Source organism: Triturus cristatus, chromosome 10 (genome assembly GCF_964204655.1).
Source record: "Triturus cristatus chromosome 10, aTriCri1.1, whole genome shotgun sequence".
In the NCBI taxonomy this organism is placed as follows: domain Eukaryota; kingdom Metazoa; phylum Chordata; class Amphibia; order Caudata; family Salamandridae; genus Triturus; species Triturus cristatus.
This window is the reverse complement of record NC_140593.1, coordinates 751,757,606-751,777,690: the sequence shown is the minus strand read 5'-3', so window position 1 is coordinate 751,777,690 and position 20,085 is coordinate 751,757,606. Positions and strand designations below refer to the sequence as shown.

General features: G+C 42.6%; 1 protein-coding gene across 2 annotated transcripts in view; it reads right to left on the bottom strand.

Annotated features, from left to right (window-relative positions):
• Positions 1-20,085, bottom strand: part of AGAP3 (ArfGAP with GTPase domain, ankyrin repeat and PH domain 3) — a 1,862,985-nt gene that overhangs the window by 161,529 nt on the left and 1,681,371 nt on the right. For both annotated transcript variants that reach the window (XM_085628261.1, XM_085628260.1), the window contains exon 16: positions 8,748-8,970. In XM_085628261.1, the coding sequence (XP_085484387.1) occupies positions 8,748-8,970 (223 nt within the window). The remainder of the gene's footprint in view (positions 1-8,747; positions 8,971-20,085) is intronic.

Genomic DNA, 20,085 nt, shown 5'->3' with positions numbered 1-20,085 from the left:
GAGCCTGAGATGCAATCAGTCAATCAGATTGCAGCTCACACTTTAGTTTTTTCGGGCAAAGATAAACTGTGCTTTCTTTTCTTCGGCTGATTAAAAGGCAGGATATACAGCCCAAAACGTATTGCCAATCCTTGCGTGCATGCCTCAGTGCTCTGTCCAGGATTGAGTAGGAATACTGAGATCGTGCACAACCGTGGAGAGCGCTTGCACAAGCCGAGCCTTGCAAATATTTGGAATGTAAATTAGTCAGCAAAGATCATGTTCGAATATGACATTGTCTCTTCAAAGTTTTAAACAAGCTTATGTCTTTAACGCACAGCAGCGTTTTCTCTTATCATATCATATAACATCACTGCATTGACGGTATTTATTACAAGGAAGAGTTTTTAAACATAAATTGAGAAACAGCCACTGCCGTGATGTCAATACTATTAAGTGAACTAAGAGGCAAGTCAGAGGCCACGTGACCCTATATATTGGACCAGATTCTTGTTATACATGGAGCAAACGTTTAGTCTATTAAATAGTACTCTGTACAGCACACATGCTGAACTCACATATTTAGAGGTGCTCTCCTATGTGACAATGAAGAAAAAGGTGGCTCAGTAAAATAAAATGGAGAATAAGTGATGCCCCTGTTTATTATTATTGTTATTTCCCCTTACCTGACAAGTGAGAGCAGCATTCATCCCTCCCTCCTCTCGCGTTGCTTCATGCCCGCCCCGCAGCCTCTTCCTGTCGCCCTCCTCCTCTCAGACCTCTGATTTCAAGGCACATTCACAGCCGCTCCCCAGGGGCTGTGGGACATTTTTTGTTATAGAATATGAACTGGAGTGACACGAAGGTGTTAGAGCGCTTTACATGAGCGCCAGTTACATTACAGAAGGCCAGAATAATTTTGGGACATTTTTAAAGAGCGTGAACTCAACTGTCCCGAAGGTATTGGAGCGCTTTACAAAAGAGCCAGTTACCTTACACGAGGTAAGGTGAAGTTTTTGGTTTTCGGTGCACGGGGAGTAAGTGATCCTGACACCATCCCTGTTTATTTATCATTTTCCCTCTACCTGACAAATGGGAGCATTTTATTGTTGTTGCTATGTCCAGTGCTCCTATACTGAGGGGGCTGGGCCGGGGGCTTGCTGATAAACGGATAGTGCGAGCAGTGTTCTGAATGCAAAACTCTGGAGAAAGGCGCCTGTGAATGGAGGCCTGCGGGAAGAGGGATGTGACATCTCAGCGACTGGAAAGTACTTAACTGCTTTTTAGGTCTCGCCTGACCCAGCGCATGCGCTGGTCTGGCGAGACTTATTGAGAGGGCTCCAAAAAGTGCTACCAGGCCAGCCTAGAGCTACAGTGCATGTGCGCAGGCACGCGCGCCACTATTACCGCGATTACTTTCACTTTCGCGGCCGCACGGCCGCTTTGATGTTTGATCGCGATCACTTTCCCTTTCGCCGTCGCAGGGCCGCTTGGCATAGCCAATAGGTCTCGCTTTTGGGACCTTAGAAGTGTTCAGTTATGCAACTGTTGCATGGCTAAACACTTATAAGGTCCCACAGGCGAGACCTATTGGCTATGCCAATGCTCGTTTCATATGCTGTTCAATACTTTAGTGTTGTAGTCGCACACAGAATGATATAGTGTTATTGACTTGCATTGAATTGCATTTTGGCTTTTGGCTTTCTATTTATCAATTATACTTTTTGTTACTTCTTTACTTGATTTTTTTAGTCATACAATTCGATTTAACTAGTAATGGTTTTCTTCCACTTCTCTATGAAGCTTTCTGCAAACGCTCTGGCCCTTGGTTGGGCTTATTTGGCTGCATATATTTATTCTTATTGGTACCCTGATAATTTTATATGCTATTATTTCATATGCATTTGAGTGTTTGTGAATTTTTATAATGCACATGCAAGATTTTAACAGCTAACATTTTCAACTATGGACATCAATATGTTATTATGAGTGGTTACATTATCATCGGGCCATGTCATGTGAGCTACAGTAGCACCCTGGCTTTTATTGAAGGGTGGATCAGAGACCAACCCTTGTCTGTGCTGAGTAGTAAAATGACTGACCATTCCAGATATACCAATATTTCTCTTTCAGAGAAAATGAATGCTGGTAGCCACACCCAACTGAAAAGTTGCAGAGGCTATGTATTTACTTATTGGTGTTGTATACTGCAACTGCAGTTTAACATACTGTCATGCTTTATATAATAATACAGAAGACACTAATAGAAAAGCCTCGTAATGACAATAATACAATTCTAACACTTTGGACTACCAAACATAGCTGACCATAAAGTTTGTGGTTGTACTTGGCATTTCAACTCAGTGCAGAAATAGTAAGAAGAGGTGCATTTTTAGGAGTCACTGGAGACACCAAAGAGTAGGGTGAGTTCTCAAATAGCCCAAAGAAGAGTTCAAAAGTGAAGCTGACATCAGTGAAGATTTGAATTTGGGCAAAGGAGGACAAAGTTCGGGACTTACAGGTCAAGTGAGTTTTTGCATCGGAGTTCTCTTTGCCCTTCCGAGATGACAAGCTCAGGGCCTGCTTTATCGCTGGTGGCGCCCAGTGCGACATGACAATCACTTTGGCGCCCCCACGTCCCATGACCCCCTCCTTGGATTTTCTCACTACCACCTGAAAAAGTGCCCTCATCTCTCCTATTATAAGATATTGCTAAGCACAGCGCCCCCCTGAGGTCACTGCGCCCCCCTCCACCAGTCAGCGCCCAGTGGGGCCTCGCCAGTCGCACTGCCATAAAGCCAGGCCTGGACAAGCTAATCTGTTATACAGGAAGGATTTCTTAATTGAACGCCTTTATAAGCCAAGGAATCAATCTTGAAGCTAAGTTTTGCTTCAATATTTAAACAGTGTGTGTCTTGGAGTGCTGGTGAGAAGTGATCTCACTTTTTGTAAACGATAACTGTATATCGCTGAAATGGCCTACCACTTTCAGTGGGCCAAGTTTAGATTGTGGTAATCCTGCGAAACAGGTATTTGCAAAATCAGGTATTTGCAAAATCAGGCAGTGAGAAGACAATGGCTTGGGATGCAGTTCTAAGGTGGGTGGTCGATTGTAAATGCTTAATCTTTTTAAGCAGGTGGATTTGTATGTCTAGCAAGAGGGAGGTATCGAGCGTGCAACCCAATAATCTTATTGACCAAGAAATGAGCGGAAAAAACATTTATATTTATTAACTCAATATATGACAGGTCTAAAAAACATAGCCTCTGCACAGCCTAGGGAGAGAACAAATTTTGTTCAAGGATATTCAAGTTTAGGTAAAAGCTCTGCTGTGTGAAGCAGGGAGTTTCTAGCTGTTGACATAAGAAAATGCCCTGCCTCCGACCAGCTCTCCCTTTAAAATAAACTATTGGCGACTATTAGTCAATATAAGGAATCGCAAGTTTAAACCTCTGCTTGACTGATGGGAATCCAAATGACAAGGAATGCTGCTGCCACAATGTCGGTTTGCTTTGTTTGTGCAGGACTTGGCTCTACTGACTAGGGAGAATGGCCTGCTATTGGGCTACTGCTACAGTTACAGGAGGCTCTCAACGAATCGTACCATTTACACAAATAATCATTTAATTTTTTACAAGAGATTACCAATGCATTTAAGTATATCAATAAGCATTTTACAGTATTTTCAGTTTACAAAATGAATCTTGAAGCAATGTCAATGTTGGGATGGAACAATCAGATATAGATAATACTGAATCAGATTAAGCATTTAGGAATTATAATGGGAAGGTGGATACAGGGAGTAAACACAGGCTCAAAACTCAAAATACGTGCTGCAGCAGCAATACATTTGTCCAGTCGAATACTTACATTTATGTAAAAAGAAGTACAAACACAAAGAGAAATACCACATTCCCAAACTACTTTCACATTCCGCTAAGGTCAGGACGCTCGTGTTTCTGTAGGCTGCTCCCTGAGCCTCACTCACTCCTTGCTTAGTGATATTATTATTCCCCATTCATTATAGGGGGCATTCAGGTGAAGCCCCACTGGTAGTCTGAGTCTCAGGAGCTCCATCCACTCCAACTCTGTCTAAAGTCAAACGTGTTTCTGCCTTGCAGCGCTATCTGGCAAGCAAGTTCCCCCGCGATCCATTGGCCCGAAATCAGTCTTACCTGCCGGATCAGAGTGACTGGATTCGCTGAGCACACCCCTCTGTGGAGGCTGGAGCTGCTGCAGCAGTCTCCATTAAGTTCCCAGCATGCAGCTTTAGCAGGCAGCGCTCGGCAGTCCTCAAGTTCCTCACACTGGGTCATGCAACCGCAGTGGTGGTTCTTTGTGGCTCCTCCAAGCTGGATAAATTATTTGTGATCATTCCCACGGTGAGTGGCTCTGTAGGTTGGAAGGGGTTCCCATGACAGCCTCTCTCCTCCGGTGATGATCCTGACCAGGACACACTTGTTGCTTGGTCCAAGTGGCCCCCTTCTGGCATACGGAGTCACCGACTCTCTGCTGCACACAGGATCTGACCCGATCAGCACAGCAGATGTCCTCACAGCAGCCCCTCCTGGCATGCGAGGTCACCAGCTCACCACCACACACTCAAAATGGCAATATTTTCATGGCAGTGGTTCTGGCATAGGAGGTAGCCGGCTTCCAACCGCACACAAGCTACAGCACTCTGAATGCAACAATGTCTTCCCCTTCAGCCCCTCCTGGCATACAGCGGTAGCCGGTTCCACACTGAACACGGGCGATGACCCATCCAGCACAGCGACAACAACGACTCACTTTACGGCAGCCCTCGTCTGGCATATGAGGGATGGCGACTTTCTCTGCACACAGACAAGGACCTAGGAGACTCCAATCAATATGATTTACCACTGGACCTTGCTCCATCTATAACTAGCCTCTTTCTCAGGGCACACTGGTCTCGTCAAGCAGACAGGCGCTGGTGCTCCAGGCTCCAGGGACGGTGATCTTGGATTTCCTGGGTGATTTCTCCAAACCCAGCTGCAAGACTAGAAGGCCTTGGTCTCCATTCCGGTTTTTAGGCAGAAGTATTGCAGAACGTCTCCCCCTCACATAACCTAACTGGCTACTTGACAGTTGACCATTTTTGGGATGTCAAGCTGCTCCCCTTCTTGTAGTCCATTTCCAGACACCAAATGTGATATAGAGTATGTTGGAGGTCTGCTTCATCTTCAAGGGCCCACTCCTCTGCCCTCTCTTCTTCCAGAAAGCAGTCTGTCACAGCAGAAGTACCTCCAAAGCTGATAGCCCCACAAAATAGGCCAAGGGAGTGACTAGGAGTTTACACTTGGATGTCAGCCACAGTGATATGTATATCAAAAGATGAGCCCGGGCCTTAGTGCTACTCTTTATGATTGACTTATCAGCCCCATCTCCTTCCTGATATATACCCCCAGGTCCCTTCCTTATGATGTCTTTCTAGTGTGGCCCGCACAGCTTACATGAATGCAGCAATACACAAATCCATCTGGGCGATTTCCTCTACCTTCACTCTCCATGTTTCACTGTGCAGCCCTGGGTCTCCCGAAATGGAACCCAGAGTCGGCCATATATTGTACAACTCGTAGGCACAAATAAATCCAGCACATGCATATAACATACAAGTACTGCACAGCACTACATTCTTCATGTATTGTACCATTCACAGACACACATACACCCAGCACATGCAGACAGCATACACGCACTGCATAGAACTGCAGTATCCTTGTTTTGTACCAATCACAGCCACATATACACCCAGCACATGCACATCACACATGTAATGCGCAGCCCTACATACCAAACCGTTATTTTCCAAGGCTGAGTTAAGCACACAGCAGCGGAAATTTTAATGAGTGGACCGAGCCTGTGGGCCTCACTCCAGTGACACAGTTAAAGAGGACTTGTTCCCTACTACTGATCACTACACAGTCTGCTGCCACCACAGCGCTCATGCGCCTTAACTCATGGTAAAGGCAGAAGCCTTTTACCACCATGAGGTTAGCGCTTTGGGTGTCCCTCCAGGACAAGAAGACCACAATCTGTGAGACAGGCCCATGTCATGGCACAACATGTATGATTTGTGTTTGCCTATGACAACAAAAATCATTAGAAATCCAGACATCATTACAGGTGGGCACTCTGAGCAGGGGTGTGTGTCCATTAGCATTTCATGGACCTGTTCCGTCCCAACAAGTAATAACAACATTAAAAAGATCTTTTCAAGGCTATTTATAATTAACAACTAAAGTGAATTGGGAATAAAGTAGCTAAGGAAAATGTATTACGGGATAATGTGAAGGATAGTCATGAAATGATGGTGGTAATAAAACTGCTCTCTGCATTCATGTCATCGCAACAGACGTTCTGCTAATGTTTTTGTTACGGTTACGTCAGTATTTAACATTCTAGAATATCATGGAAAAGCTGTGCCAAACTACATTAAGGGCCATATGCAGGTAGCCCAATACCGGTCGGTAACGGCCGATTTTCGGTAAATATACCGTTACCGACCGGTATTTAGGCTTTTGAGATGTAGGGGGATCATTTCTGTATTCGGTAATTTACCGAATCGGTAAAATTACTGAATCAGTAATTTTACCGATTCGGTAAATACCGAATACAGAAATGAGATGTAGGGGGAGTGTGTGGTGGGTGTGGGGATTCGTTATTTACCACCAACTGAAAGTTGGTGGTAAATGACGAATGTCTTAGTAAAAGCATTATTTGGCCCTTAGATGTGTGCAATGTGGCAGACACACATGCCCTCGGGGCATGTATGTGTGCCACATGTGCACACATGCAGGAATCAGGGGTGCAACAGGGTGTCAATGTGACACCCTGCCACCCTTGATTGAGCTCTCCCCATTACCGATTCGGTATTTACCGATTCGGTAATGGTAACTGGCTTCCCATTGATTCCTATGGGCCTCCTGGCCCATAGGAATCAATGAGATACAGGTTACCATTACCGAATCGGTAAATACCGATTCTAAAATACCGACACTTACCGAATCGGTATTTTTTTACCTACATTACATTTACCGATTCATAAATACCGAATCGGTAAAATTCGGTATTTAAGAATCGGTAAATGTAATTTACCTACATAAGGCCCTTTGAGAGAAGCTGGGCATTCTCTAACTTCAGGAATTGGTACTGGGCAGCAACACTACTTAGTCTATGTTAATCTGTAAAACCATTACAAGGGCCATGTCTCGATTTGGCGCCGGTGAACTGAGGAACTAGATCCACCAGTCCCAAATCATTTAAGATAATCAGTTTTAAGATACTGAGATGTACACAGAAGACAGCATGAGAAATATTTCAGCACCTCCTTATTCCTGAGATGGTTTGTCAAGAGCAACTATGGAACATTCCTACCCTCACACCACACCTATATTTCGTTTTAAGCGGGTACAGAAAACCAAAACAATTTTGGTCTTCACAGATATTCTGGAGGAGTGGAAGTTTCGCATATGAGAATATCTTTTAGCATGAAGTATTGAGGCCTTTAAGAATATCATGATAAAGCCCTCCCCGAATAAAGATAGAACTCAGAAGAGAAGCAAAGATTGCCCATATGGAAAATAACAAGGACCATATATTTTGTATTGATTGATTGTACCGATGCTCATCACTCCTTTAAAGAGTCTGATAGGTTGCTTTCTGTTTAGAACTGTTGCCTATTTCTCTGCATTCAGGACTATTATTGTATGGTATGTTTTATATTCAGCACGAGTTTTGATAGTGGGCCTTTAATTTTCATAGGCATGTACTTTATTGTTGGATAGTGTTCTAGTATCAGCATAGAGAGATAATTTGATTAAAACGGTGAAATAATTCTCATGAGTTTTCTCTCATGTTACATCAAAATGATGAGGATATTTTACTCACTATAGATTTGAGAATCAATATTGAATCAGCATTCTCAAGCCTCTAAGATTGAGAGGAACATATGGACTCATGTCTTTCTATCACGGCTACAGACTGATAACATCATGACTTTTTCCCAAATATAAAATCAGCCTTCCAGGCAGTTCTGGGCTGTCTACCTTTAGCTTCCCGGTACAAAGTCTTGCACACCCTTGATCCCACGTACCTCAACAACCATACAAACTTCCTCAAACCTACCAAACATCTCCGCTATACCGACCTCCTACTCGTATACATCCCCCATATGCAGAACCTGATCTGGCAGTCGTGCATTCTCCTACCTTGCTCCTAAAGCCAGGAATGACCTGCCCCTGCACATCAGAGCCTCCTCCTCACTTTTTGAATTCTGCAAGAAACTGAAGACCAGGCTCTTCCCCTAGCTCCAACCCTGGCTCGCCCCATACAGCTCTTGCGTCAGTGTCAGGATACCCTCCAGGGTGAGTTGTGAACTATACAAATAAACATAACATAATATAACATAGCATACCATGCATCCCACATGATTGCCAATCTTTCTTTGCTGATCAGCATTAGCCAGGATTGATCAAGAATGCTATTCATTTAATGTAGTATGCTATTTGTGTTGATATTTACTCTTTGAACATTTATATTTGCTACATTATGTTTTTATTTATAATGTTAATTTCATATATGCTTTGAATTAGATTGCCTTCAAATAAGGTAGTATAACATAATGGTTCTGATTTTTTGGGCATGCTCAGTTGGAGGAACATCGAGAAATAGTTTGTGAAACTGTAAGAAGCAGACTACATCCATCACACTAATGCTCTCCATTCCTGCTATCAAAGACACTTACCTGCTGCTCTCTTGTTCTGGTTTGATGTAGCCTTCCACTGCTTCTTCCCACACACTATTTGCCAAAGAATTACCTATGGCGGTCATCACCATGATGAGCTCGATGGGCCAGTCATCTAGATCGAGAGAGCGCACACGGGATAAGTGTGTGCCGAGGTTCCGATGGATTCCAGAGCACTCAATACACATGAGAGCCCCAAGGTTGAGACTAGCCCAGTCAGGATCTACAAAGAGAGACATCAAAACATAGACTCAGCATTCAGGACAGAGGTAGAAATTTGGACACTCAATGTACAGGACAGAAAGAGCGATTAAAAGGTACACAGCGCAGACGGACGTGAGTGGAAAGAAGCTCGGTAAACTGAACACAAAGAGCCAACTGAGAAAGAGAGAGAGAGAAGAAATGAACAACAAATTAACAATATCCTCAGCCCATAGACATTTGCTTGTGGCATGGGGCTACTGTTGTATGTCGGATCAACCATTAATGCTCCCCATTAATGTATGAGAGCACTGATTGCCTGCAGCTGGGAAGGGGGCCAATGCATGGATGCAGTCATCACAAGTCAACATTGAGAAGCACCAGATGAGGCAGTTGGGCCAATGCTGGATCAAAGGTGCCTGTCCCTATGCAATGCTGTGCTATGGAGCCATGGCACATTGCAGAGTGACTGGAAAGGGCTTCCTAGGCTGTGGACAGGCAGGCTTCATCGCAAGATGGTGGCAGTGCCAAGATTCTGCAGCGCTTAATACACCAGGGCTCTAATGGTGTTGGGCCCCCATTAGTGTGGCTGCTCAGGCTCCCGGCTGAACTGAAAAGAAGTTGCTAATGTGGGGGTGAGCGGTGGGGGTAGGGAGGAAGTGGATCAGGCATGCAACGTACATTTCAAGGATCCTCTCTTGTCTGGATTGTGTTGGAGCACTCTGAGCTAACAGCAAGACTGCACTCAGGCGCTATCTATCCCAATAGGACACCACCGCCCACCCTGAGTAGAGAGCATTGCTGGAGGTGGAAGCAGTACTGAGGTTGGCACAAGTCTGACTGTCTATCTATTATGCCTGCCTACTCTGCAATCTTAAAGACCTTAGAGGAATGGGCTCAGGATGCAAATGGACAAGCCCCAAAGAATAATCTCAATTTGGTAGGGTTCTTGGAGATTGTAGAACACATGCTTCCAAACAATTTCTATTAAGACTGTATATTTGCTTGGTGCCCATTGATATGGTTTGCTATTGCTTCATCTCTGCAACAGCTCATTGCACTCTCTCAGTCTGAGAGGCCCTCCTGAAGGGTTGTACGACGTTATAACTCAGGCATTTACCACACGTCCCTTCACCACTAATTTTATTACAACGCATGCATTTACTACGCATCTGCCTTTACCATGCAGGTTAGTATAAATAAGTGAAATATGTATCGGTAAGTAAGAGTATTTTTGGGGTTTAGGGGTGGTTAGGGGTATTGGGTGGTATGGGTATTTTGGGGTTTATGGGATGGGTAGGGGTATAAGGTGGTGAGGTTATTTAAGGTTTTGAGGTGGGTAGGGGCATAGGGTGGTAAGTGTAATTAATAAAGTGGGTTTAGGGGGGCCCTTCAAAGCCAATACCCCGGCCCACCCTTAAACCCTAAAATATCTTTACCACCTTATACCGTTACCCACCCCTAAACCCTAAAAATTCCTTTACAACCCAATACTCTTACCACCCTAAGCCCTAAAAATGCCCTTTCAAGCCAATACCCTTATCCACCCCTAAACCCTAAAACCACCCTTACAAATCAATACCCTTACCCAACTCAATACCCTAAACATTCCCCTTACCACCCCAAACCCCTACCCACCCCTATACCCTAAAATACCCTTACCACCCTATACCACTACCCACCCCATAACCCTAAAATACCCTTCGCACTCCATACCCCTACCCATATTTATATATATATATATATATATATATATATATATATATACATACATTATCTACTGGCGGTTATAGGTAGGACCTATTTTCCATAGGAAATCCGCAACATTCTATTCCCAATAAGTCTGGTGCCGGTTGACAAATCTTTGCGAAATTTTCCAAACTTTTGGCCAGCTCCGCTCCTACCCTGAAAGTTTCGTGGTGATTTGTCAAGCGGGGGACGAGAAAAGAGGGGGGTCCAGAACGCGTTTTCCCAATGCAATTTCCCATAGGATCTGTTGTCGCAGCTACAGCCTGAACCGCTGAACGGAATTACACCAAATTTGGCAAAGAGATAGTCCTCAGTTCAGACTCGTGCCTTTTGCATAAATGGTGTGAATCCGTTCAGTAGTTCCTGAGAAAATTAGAGTTAAAAGTACATATATATCTATGGCCGGGGAGGATCCGCGGACCCTACCCGCACCGTAAGCGCACCCTCCCCGAACCGAGCGCGCACCCTCCCAATTGCGCGCTGAATGCTAATTGGCTGTCGAGTGTCTGTCTACATCCGAAAGCAGGAACTGTTGGCAGCCATTTTCTGCCTCGGTAGAAGCGAGGCTGAAGAAGCAAGGGGAATAAGTGTGTAAAACATATAAAGGGGGCAGAGTGGAAATACTCTGACCCTCTAGAGGTGCTTAGGGGGTCCCAGAAGGACCCCCTGGGGCCCCCCCTTTTTTTTTTTTTTTAAACGGCGGAATGCGCGCACGGTGCGCGCATCCGAGCGCGTTTGGTGCACGGATCCTCTCGCGTTGGGTGCGCTTTGAAAAAAGACAAGAAATCATTGGTTGTATGGCAACTTTCTACACTGAAAGGTAGGGTGTATATTTCTGTTTTTTAAAGGCATAATTCTTATTGGTTAACAAAAACTGATTGTAAGAAATATTATATATGATACGCTGATATGTTGAAAAGTCAAGCACACTTGCTGTCTTGTTTAGCAACATTGTGTGCTGAACTTGTGACCTGTGTGCTCAGTGCAGTGTTCCATGACCTGTTTCTATGGTAACAGGCAGAAGGCAGATTGGGGGAAGGGTTGAAATGTATTTCATTTGGAAAGGGTTGAAATGTTTAACCAATAGAAATGTGTGTTTGCTTTTGAATTTATGTGTGAAGGATTGTGATTTGATGTTTACATGTATATGTGTGGAAAATGAAAGGGAAACTTTTCCATTCTTTGTTTTTGCTGAGAAGTGCACAGTGCAGAGATTCTGTAAAAGAAAACCTGGTGTGTGACTGATATACTTCTTAATCTACAAAACAACTTGAAATGTGAGTTATTTAATTGTGAGGGGATGTATGTAGACTACTTTGAATTTAATCAGACTAATGTATTTCTCCTGGTAAAGTGTAGGGAGTACTTTTTTCTCTACAATCTTATTGACAGTGTGTGTGCATGTAGAAACCATTCTGTGATAAGCATTTGTGTTTTTCATGTGTTTGCAGACAGATAACTGTGCAGTTTTTATATTTTGGTAGAATTAGAAATCAGTAATTGTTTATGAATTTGTGAAATGAGTTATGTTTCTATATTAAAATGTAGTACTCCTTCTAGATGAAGAAATGTGTTTTGGTATAGTGCAAGGGATAGTGTTGTTTGTCTAGAATCACACAGTGAGTATGTGTGCATTTGGGAACCACTGTGAGAGAAGTATGTGGTAACATTGTGTATTTGCTAACAGATAACTGTTTTAAAACCTGTCTTGTTGTCAAGTTTTAGTAGCATTAGAAGGCAGTTTTTGCTTATGCTTTGATTAAATGAGTCAGGCTTTGACACAAAAGTGCAGTCCTGAAATATGTAGATTGTGTGTAGTTCCCTTACCACTTCCACTGTAGTGAATGAGTTTTGGTAAACTCCTAGGGATAGTGGTGCTTGTCTAGAATCACACTGTGAGTTAGTGTGCATTTGGGAACCACTGTGAGAGAAGCATTTGGTAACATTGTGTATTTGGTGACAGATAACTCTTTTAAAACCTGTCATGTTGTCAAGTTTTAGTAGCATTAGAAGCCAGTCTTTGCTTATGCATTGATAAAATGATTCATGCTTTGACACTAATGTGCTGTACTTTAATATGTAGATTGTGTGTAGTCTCCTTACCCCTTGCACAGTAGTGAATGAGTTTTGGTAAGCTGCTAGGGATAGTGTTGCTTGTCTAGAATCACACTGTGAGTCTGTGTGCATTTGGGAACCACTGTGAGAGAAGCATTTGGTAACATCGTGTATTTGCTGACAGATAATTGTTTTAAAACCTGTCTTGTTGTCAAGTTTTAGTAGCATTAGAAGCCAGTTTTTGCTTATGCTCTGATTAACCCCTTCCATGCCCATGACGGAACGGTTCCGTCATGAGCATCGGTTGCGCTGTGCTCATGACGGAACCGTTCCGTCATGGCCCCGCCCGCGCTCGAACCCTTCAGCACCGCGGGGGAATTCCCGCCGCGCTGAAGGGGTTAAATGAGTCAGGCTTTGACACAATAGTGCAGTCCTGAAATATGTAGATTGTGTGCAGTTCCCTTATCACTTCCACAGTAGTGAATGATTTTTGGTAAACTCCTAGGTATAGTGGTTGTTGTCTAGAATCACACTGTGAGTCTGTGTGCATTTGGGAACCACTGTGAGAGAAGCATTTGGTAACATTGTGTATTTTCTGGCAGATAACTCTTTTAAAACCTGTCATGTTGTCAAGTTTTAGTAGCATTAGAAGCCAGTCTTTGCTTATGCGTTGATTAAATGAGTCATGCTTTGAAACTAATGTGCTGTACTTAAATATGTAGATTGTGTGCAGTACCCTTACCTCTTCTAGACTAGTGAATGAGTTTTGGTAAACTGCTAGGGATAGTGTTGCTTGTCTAAAATCACACTGTGAGTCTGTGTACATTTGGGTAAGGATTGTGATAGAAGTGTTTGGTAACATGGTGTATTTTCTGACAGATAACTGTTTTAAAATCGGTCATGTTGTCAAGTTTTAGTAGCTTTAGAAGCTATTCTTTGCTTATGCATTGATAAAATGAGTCAGGGTTTGACACTAAAGTGCAGTACCATGTACTATTCTCTTCACTGTGCCAGAACTAAAAATTTAAAAGTTTTACCCAGGCACTGTCCTAGCAGTAGTCTGATGATTTAGTCAGTTTCCAAGTACTCATGTTGTGAACCATACATTACCACATAGACTGCTTCAAATGTCTGTGCAGTATGCATGCAGTCTTCTAACATACTATACACTTGTCTTTCACATCTTCAATTCCCTAGTTAGTATCTATACAGTCCAGCAAACATCCTGTCACTCCCTTTGCACTCCACTAGTGACCCTTTCAGTACCAAGTACTGATCCATTCACTGTGTCAAAAGCCAACCACTTATAAATTCACCCAGGCACTCTCCTTGCTGTACTCTAATCATTCCGTCAGTTCCCAAGTACTCATGCAGTGAGCCATGCCTTAGCACATAGACTGCTTCAAATGCCTATTCACTATGCATGCAGGCCTCTAACCACCTACACAGTTGTCTTTCACACCTTCAATTCCCCAGTCAGTATTCATACACTTCTAGCAAACACCCTGTCACTCACCCAGTGTGTCTCCTTATAGTACTGTAATCATTCAGTCAGTTAGCATGTAGTCTTTTAGTGAGGTAGGCTTTAGGGCATGAACTGCTTCAAAGTAGTATGCACTATGCATGTAGTGTTTTAACCATCGTCTCACTTGTGGTTCAGGGCTATAGTTTCTTAGTCAGTTTTTATATAAAATGTGTTTGTACAGTAATGGAATAGTATAAATTTGAAAGTTATTAATATACATTTATTTGTGATTCTTTTTTACAGATACAGAACAGGAGTGTTTCTCATCTGTTTGCACTCTTCTCGTGCAAGATTGTTTGGATGAAGGGTCCTTCGGTGTTTCATCATACTTACCGTGCCGTACGAGTATTTCTTGTTAGGATCCTCTGCCAAACAGAACTCTTTTGCAAATCTTGCACGTGACCAAGGTGGCATTGATCTTTGTTTGCCCCTCGGGAAAAGTAAAAAATGTCCAAACCACTGAAGGAAAACGTTGTGGGCGTGATGTGTCCTCCAAAACCTTATCCTTAGATTCGGTGAATATTTTAAAGCGACAACATTTACAGTTTTTGTATAATAAAACGCCCCTAAAACCTATAGTTTTTTCAGTGAATTTCTAAGGTTTTTTAAATGCCAAAACCTAACTATAACGCCCCTGAAACCTATGGTTTTTTCAGTGAATATATATATATATACATAACACATACATATAATCTACTGGCGGTGTTCAGTAAGTAGTTATAGTTAGGACCTAGTTTCCATAGAAAGGTTTTTTTTTATATGCCAATAACTTTAGCGTAGTTTGACAAATCCTCTTGAAATTTTCAAAACTAATTTGCCATTCATTTGCTGCTGTCTTAAAAGTTTTGGGGTGATCCATAAAGTGGGAGCCGAGAAAAAGGGGGAGGGTGTCACAAAACACTTTTCCCTATGTTAATTCATGAAGGAAACTTTAGACACAGCTACAGCCCGAACTGCTGAACAGAATTACACCAAATTTGGCAGGTAGGTAGCTGTTGGTCCAGAAAGTGCTCTTTTTGTCAAATGGTGTAAATGTGTTCAGTAGTTCGGGAGTTATTTAAAGGTTTTTTAGATATACAACTGGGGATGTGCTGAGATCTGATTGGCTGCCAACACTTCAAACCAGGAAGTGTTGGCTGTTAGGGAAAAACATTAAAAAAAGGAAAAAGGGGTCCCGCAGGGCTCAAATAGTTTTTTTTTGTTTTTTTTTTAAAAGAGGCTTATCCTGAGGGGACCACCACCTTACCGGGGCTGCTTTGTGAAAAAATGCAAGGGAGGCCCATATGGCTTCTCCTGCTGCCCTGGGGACCACCACCTTCCTAGGGCTTCCTTATTTTGTCTATGGCGGGGGGAGCCTTTCTGACTCCCCCAGGCCCTCTGTCATTTGAGAAGTTATCAGTGATGTCACTCACCATGTCAAGAGTGCTGTAACATGTGAAGTCAAAAGTAGTGCATTGCGGGGGCGTAAGTTATAGTTAGCTCAGGTAACTAGAACTCCCGAATGTCACTCGTTTCGTACGAGTGAAATCTGAGCCTAACTATACGTCCCTGTAACCTTTGGTTTTTTTCAGTTCATTTCTAAGGATTTTTTAAAGTTCTATTTGCTAACAATAACAGCCCTGAAACCTTTAGCTTTTTTAAGTGAATATATATATATATTCACTGAAAAAACCATAGATTTCAGGGACGTTATAGTTAGAAATTAGCACTTAAAAAACCTTTACAATGTACTGAAAAGAAATAGGTTTCAGGGACATTATAGTTAGAAATTTGCATTTTAAAAAACCTTTGAAATTGGCTGAAAAATCCATAGGTTTCAGGGACATTATAGCTAGAAATTAGCATGTAAAAAACCTTAGAAATTAACTGAAAAAACCAAAGGTTACAGGGATGTTAAAGTTAGTTGGACATTTCACTTGTACAAAACCAGAGAAATTTGGTGATTATAGTTAATTGAGTTAACTATGACTCGCGCCCCCGCAATGCACTGCTACTGATGTCACATATTACATCATTCATGACATGGTCAGTGACATCACTGATGATATATATATATATATATATATATATATTCACTGAAAAAACCATAGGTTTCACACATGTTATAGTTAGCGGAAATTTTACTGATAAAAAACCAATGAAATTCCCCCGTTATAGTTAGTGCAGGAAACTATAACTCACGCGACCGCAATCTTCTGCTGATGCTAATACTGTATTTAGACACTTATTTGCCCATGTCTTCTTCCATAAATTTTTAGCTATACATATATTACAAATATTTTTTTTTCATAAAGACACATATGTCATCAGCAGAAGATTGCGGTCGCGTGAGTTATAGTTTCCTGCACTAACTATAACGGGGGAATTTCATTGGTTTTTTATCAGTAAAATTTCCGCTAACTATAACATGTGTGAAACCTATGGTTTTTTCAGTGAATTTGCAAGGTTTTTTAAATGCTAATTCCTAACTATAACGTGTGTGAAACCTATGGTTTTTTCAGTGAATTTGTACGTTTTTTTAAATGCTAAGTTACTTTACGCCATTCGTGGCGTGCGCGCCCACTTAACGCAGTTCGTTCCGTGCGCGCACGGTGCGCTTTGCGCACCTTGCGCGCACAGTGCCCACGTTACGCTAGATGGGCCATGTACGCATGATGCGCTTCGCGCACCGTGCGCACATGGAGGACATATTATGCGCTTCCTTGTGATAGGTAATCTGTTGAAATGTTTTGGGGAAATGCTGTGTTCTTATATGCCATGCACAAATGGTGGCATTCGGCCACCATTTGCACACGGGGTGGAGAGAGTGTGGATTTTTTTTAATTTTTTTATTTTTTACCGTACGCGTACGGTAAGCGTACGGTAAGCGTAATCGGCGAAATTTTCGAAAAATAAAAAATTACCGTTTTTTGCCTTGGGGGATCTTTGAAGACTCAACTAACATGGTTATGTGCATGGGCGCTGTCTAAACAGCCCCTTTATATGTTTTTGGCATTTGTTTATCTGCTCCCCCCTCAGAGTGCGAGAGAGAAAATGGCGGCCGCCGCTTCCTGGTTTCGACCGATTCGAATGTTTACTAAGATCTACGGGCCAATCAGAATCGCGCGCGCGCACGCCACCGTACGCGTACGGTAAGCGCACCGTAAGCGCACCGTAAGCTGGCTCAGATATATATATTGATTTAAAGGCTATTTTCTCAGAATCTACTGAACAGATTTACACCAAATCTACAAAAGGCACTTCCTTGACCTGAGGACTACCTCTCTGCCAAATTTCAAGTAATTCTGTTCAGCCGTTCGGGCTGTAGCTGTGTCTAAAGGTCCTATGGAAAAATGCATGGGAAAAACGCGTTTTGGGACCCCCCTTTTATCTCAGCCCCCGCTTGACGAATCCCCCCGAGACTTTCAGGGTAGGAGCGGAGCGTAGCGCCCCACCTATTTTGAAAAATTCGCAAGGATTCGTCGACCGGCGCAAAAGTTATTCAAAATAGAATGTTGCGGATTTCCTATGGAAACGTGGTCCTAACTATAACTACCTACTGGCGACCGCCAGTAGGTAATATATATATATATATATATATATATATATATACACATATATATACACACATACACCCACACACATATATACTTACCTTAACTAGGCTTGCATGTGCAGTAAAGGTATGTGTGGTAAAAGCATCAAAATATGAATGTGTGGGCATGGTAAATGCATGCGTGGCAAAAGCACTGTGCTTAAGGCAATGCATGGTAAAATCACTCCATGGTTAACCTTGCATTGTAAAAGATGATTCCTTCCTGAGGCACTGCCGCAACTAATCTTTGATAGAGTCCTTAATGGTGTAGATATAACAAAATTCTATAAACTGCCCAAAGCATGGTCAGATTTGACTCCTCCCTGTGTCCTGCAAATCCCTGATTACACATTTTAGGACTAATAGCAGAGAACATCGGTGTCAAGCTGAAACCCCATGCCAATAAAATCTCATATATGCTCCTTTTCTCTGTAAAACTCAAAGGCCTGTTCAACTATATCTCTTTCTTTTTTTGACACACGTAGAAACATGGGACTGGTCAGCAGGAAAGAAAGTTTTTAATCTGAAGGCTATGCCACTGCTTCAGTCTTGTTCACGGATTGGCTCAATGAGGGTCCAGCCCAGAGGCAGTTGACACAAAAGAAAGAAGAAAAGTTAATCCAGCCACACCACACCTCAGCTAATATCGGTAAGAAAGATGTGCTGGCCCATTACTCCAATTTCCATGACCTTGGGGGTACAGAAAGGGACAGGAGTCTTCCCAAGAGAATTCTCTGCCACATAAATCACGCCTGAGGAGATGCCCCTTCTGGGGGAGGGGCCTCTTTGGGGTACTCATTGATATGTACCTTGTCTTTCCTTGCAGAGCTTCAAACCGAAAGTGAAAGAAGGTCATGAAGTTGAGAAGTCTATACATTTTGTTGGGAACTGCCTAATGTGCATTCCCCTAGAAAAGGGGCTCAATTTATTTGAATGTATGCTTCTGACTTGAGGAGGTACAGGGAAGTCAGTCCTTACTGAGTATCAATTTGGCAGTTTGTGGTGCTTAACAATATTCTGATTCTCCTCTAACTGCCTTTTAGAAATGTCTGTAGTGAACTTAAGAACGTCATCTGTGCTTTGGTTTTCTTTTGTAGGGTGATGACAGGAAGACAGATGTTTCTGGGATACAAAATAGGATGGGGAGTTTGAATGTTGGGGACTTAAAGTAGTTTTGTTTATGTTCTTATGGGTTCCTCTTTCAACATGACATGGTGGGTCACAGTAAAACAACACTTACCACCCTAATAAATGACTGCCACGCACACCCAGATAAAGCTATAGAGTACTGTATCCAATCATGGAATGTAAATGGGCTCAATGACAGATTAGAAGAAGGAACTATGCTACAATTTGCCAGAACGTGCTGCCACAATGTTCTCTTGCTACAGGAGTACCAAATGTGGTTTAGTTGGGCAATACAGGTATACATGAGTTTACCACCCACACTTTACTAAGGGATCTAGGGGCATGGCTATTTTACTCCAGAAGCATATAGCTCTTGTAATGACCTACTTGAAGAGTGACAAACAAGAGCAAAAAATTCTATAAACCGATATGTTAGATGGCCACCCTTGCACATTTATTAGCATTTACATCTCACCCTCTCTGATGCACAAAAACTTAAGTAAACAGACTTGTGTATTCTTTCATGGTCTGTTTGATCATTTACTGATAAAACTGTGTAAATGGTTCATGCTAGGATCAGTGAACACAGAACATGGCGTCTGAATGCTTAGTGGTTGGTTGATGACAAAATCTCTTTTTATTTGAAGGAGGAGAAAGACTCATATTTCAAGTCCAATATGGGCTCTGCCTCCGCTGTCTGCATGCTTTGGGAGGTCTTGAAAGCTGTGACATGGGGAGAGCAGTAACATATCAAATGGAGAGTGGCAGGAAACCTGCAATATTCATACTGGCTGCAAATATTCTAGCCTTAGAGCAAGGGTTTACTACACATGTGATGCTGCACTGCTTCACCAACTAGAGTACATAAGGACCACATTAATATAAAATATAAAAGAAAGTTTAGTCAGGATTAAAGATTCTAGGTTATCCTTAGTCTGACAAACTAGAACTGATAAGGTAAAAGATGGGGGGGGGGGGGGGGGGGGAATAAATGAGTGTTTTGTGTGAGGCCAGGTGTACATGTCAGCTCCTCCCCTTCCTCTTGCCCAGGAAGACTCATCAGTATGCAGATGAATGCAGATGAGTGTCCAGTACTTTCTAAAAGT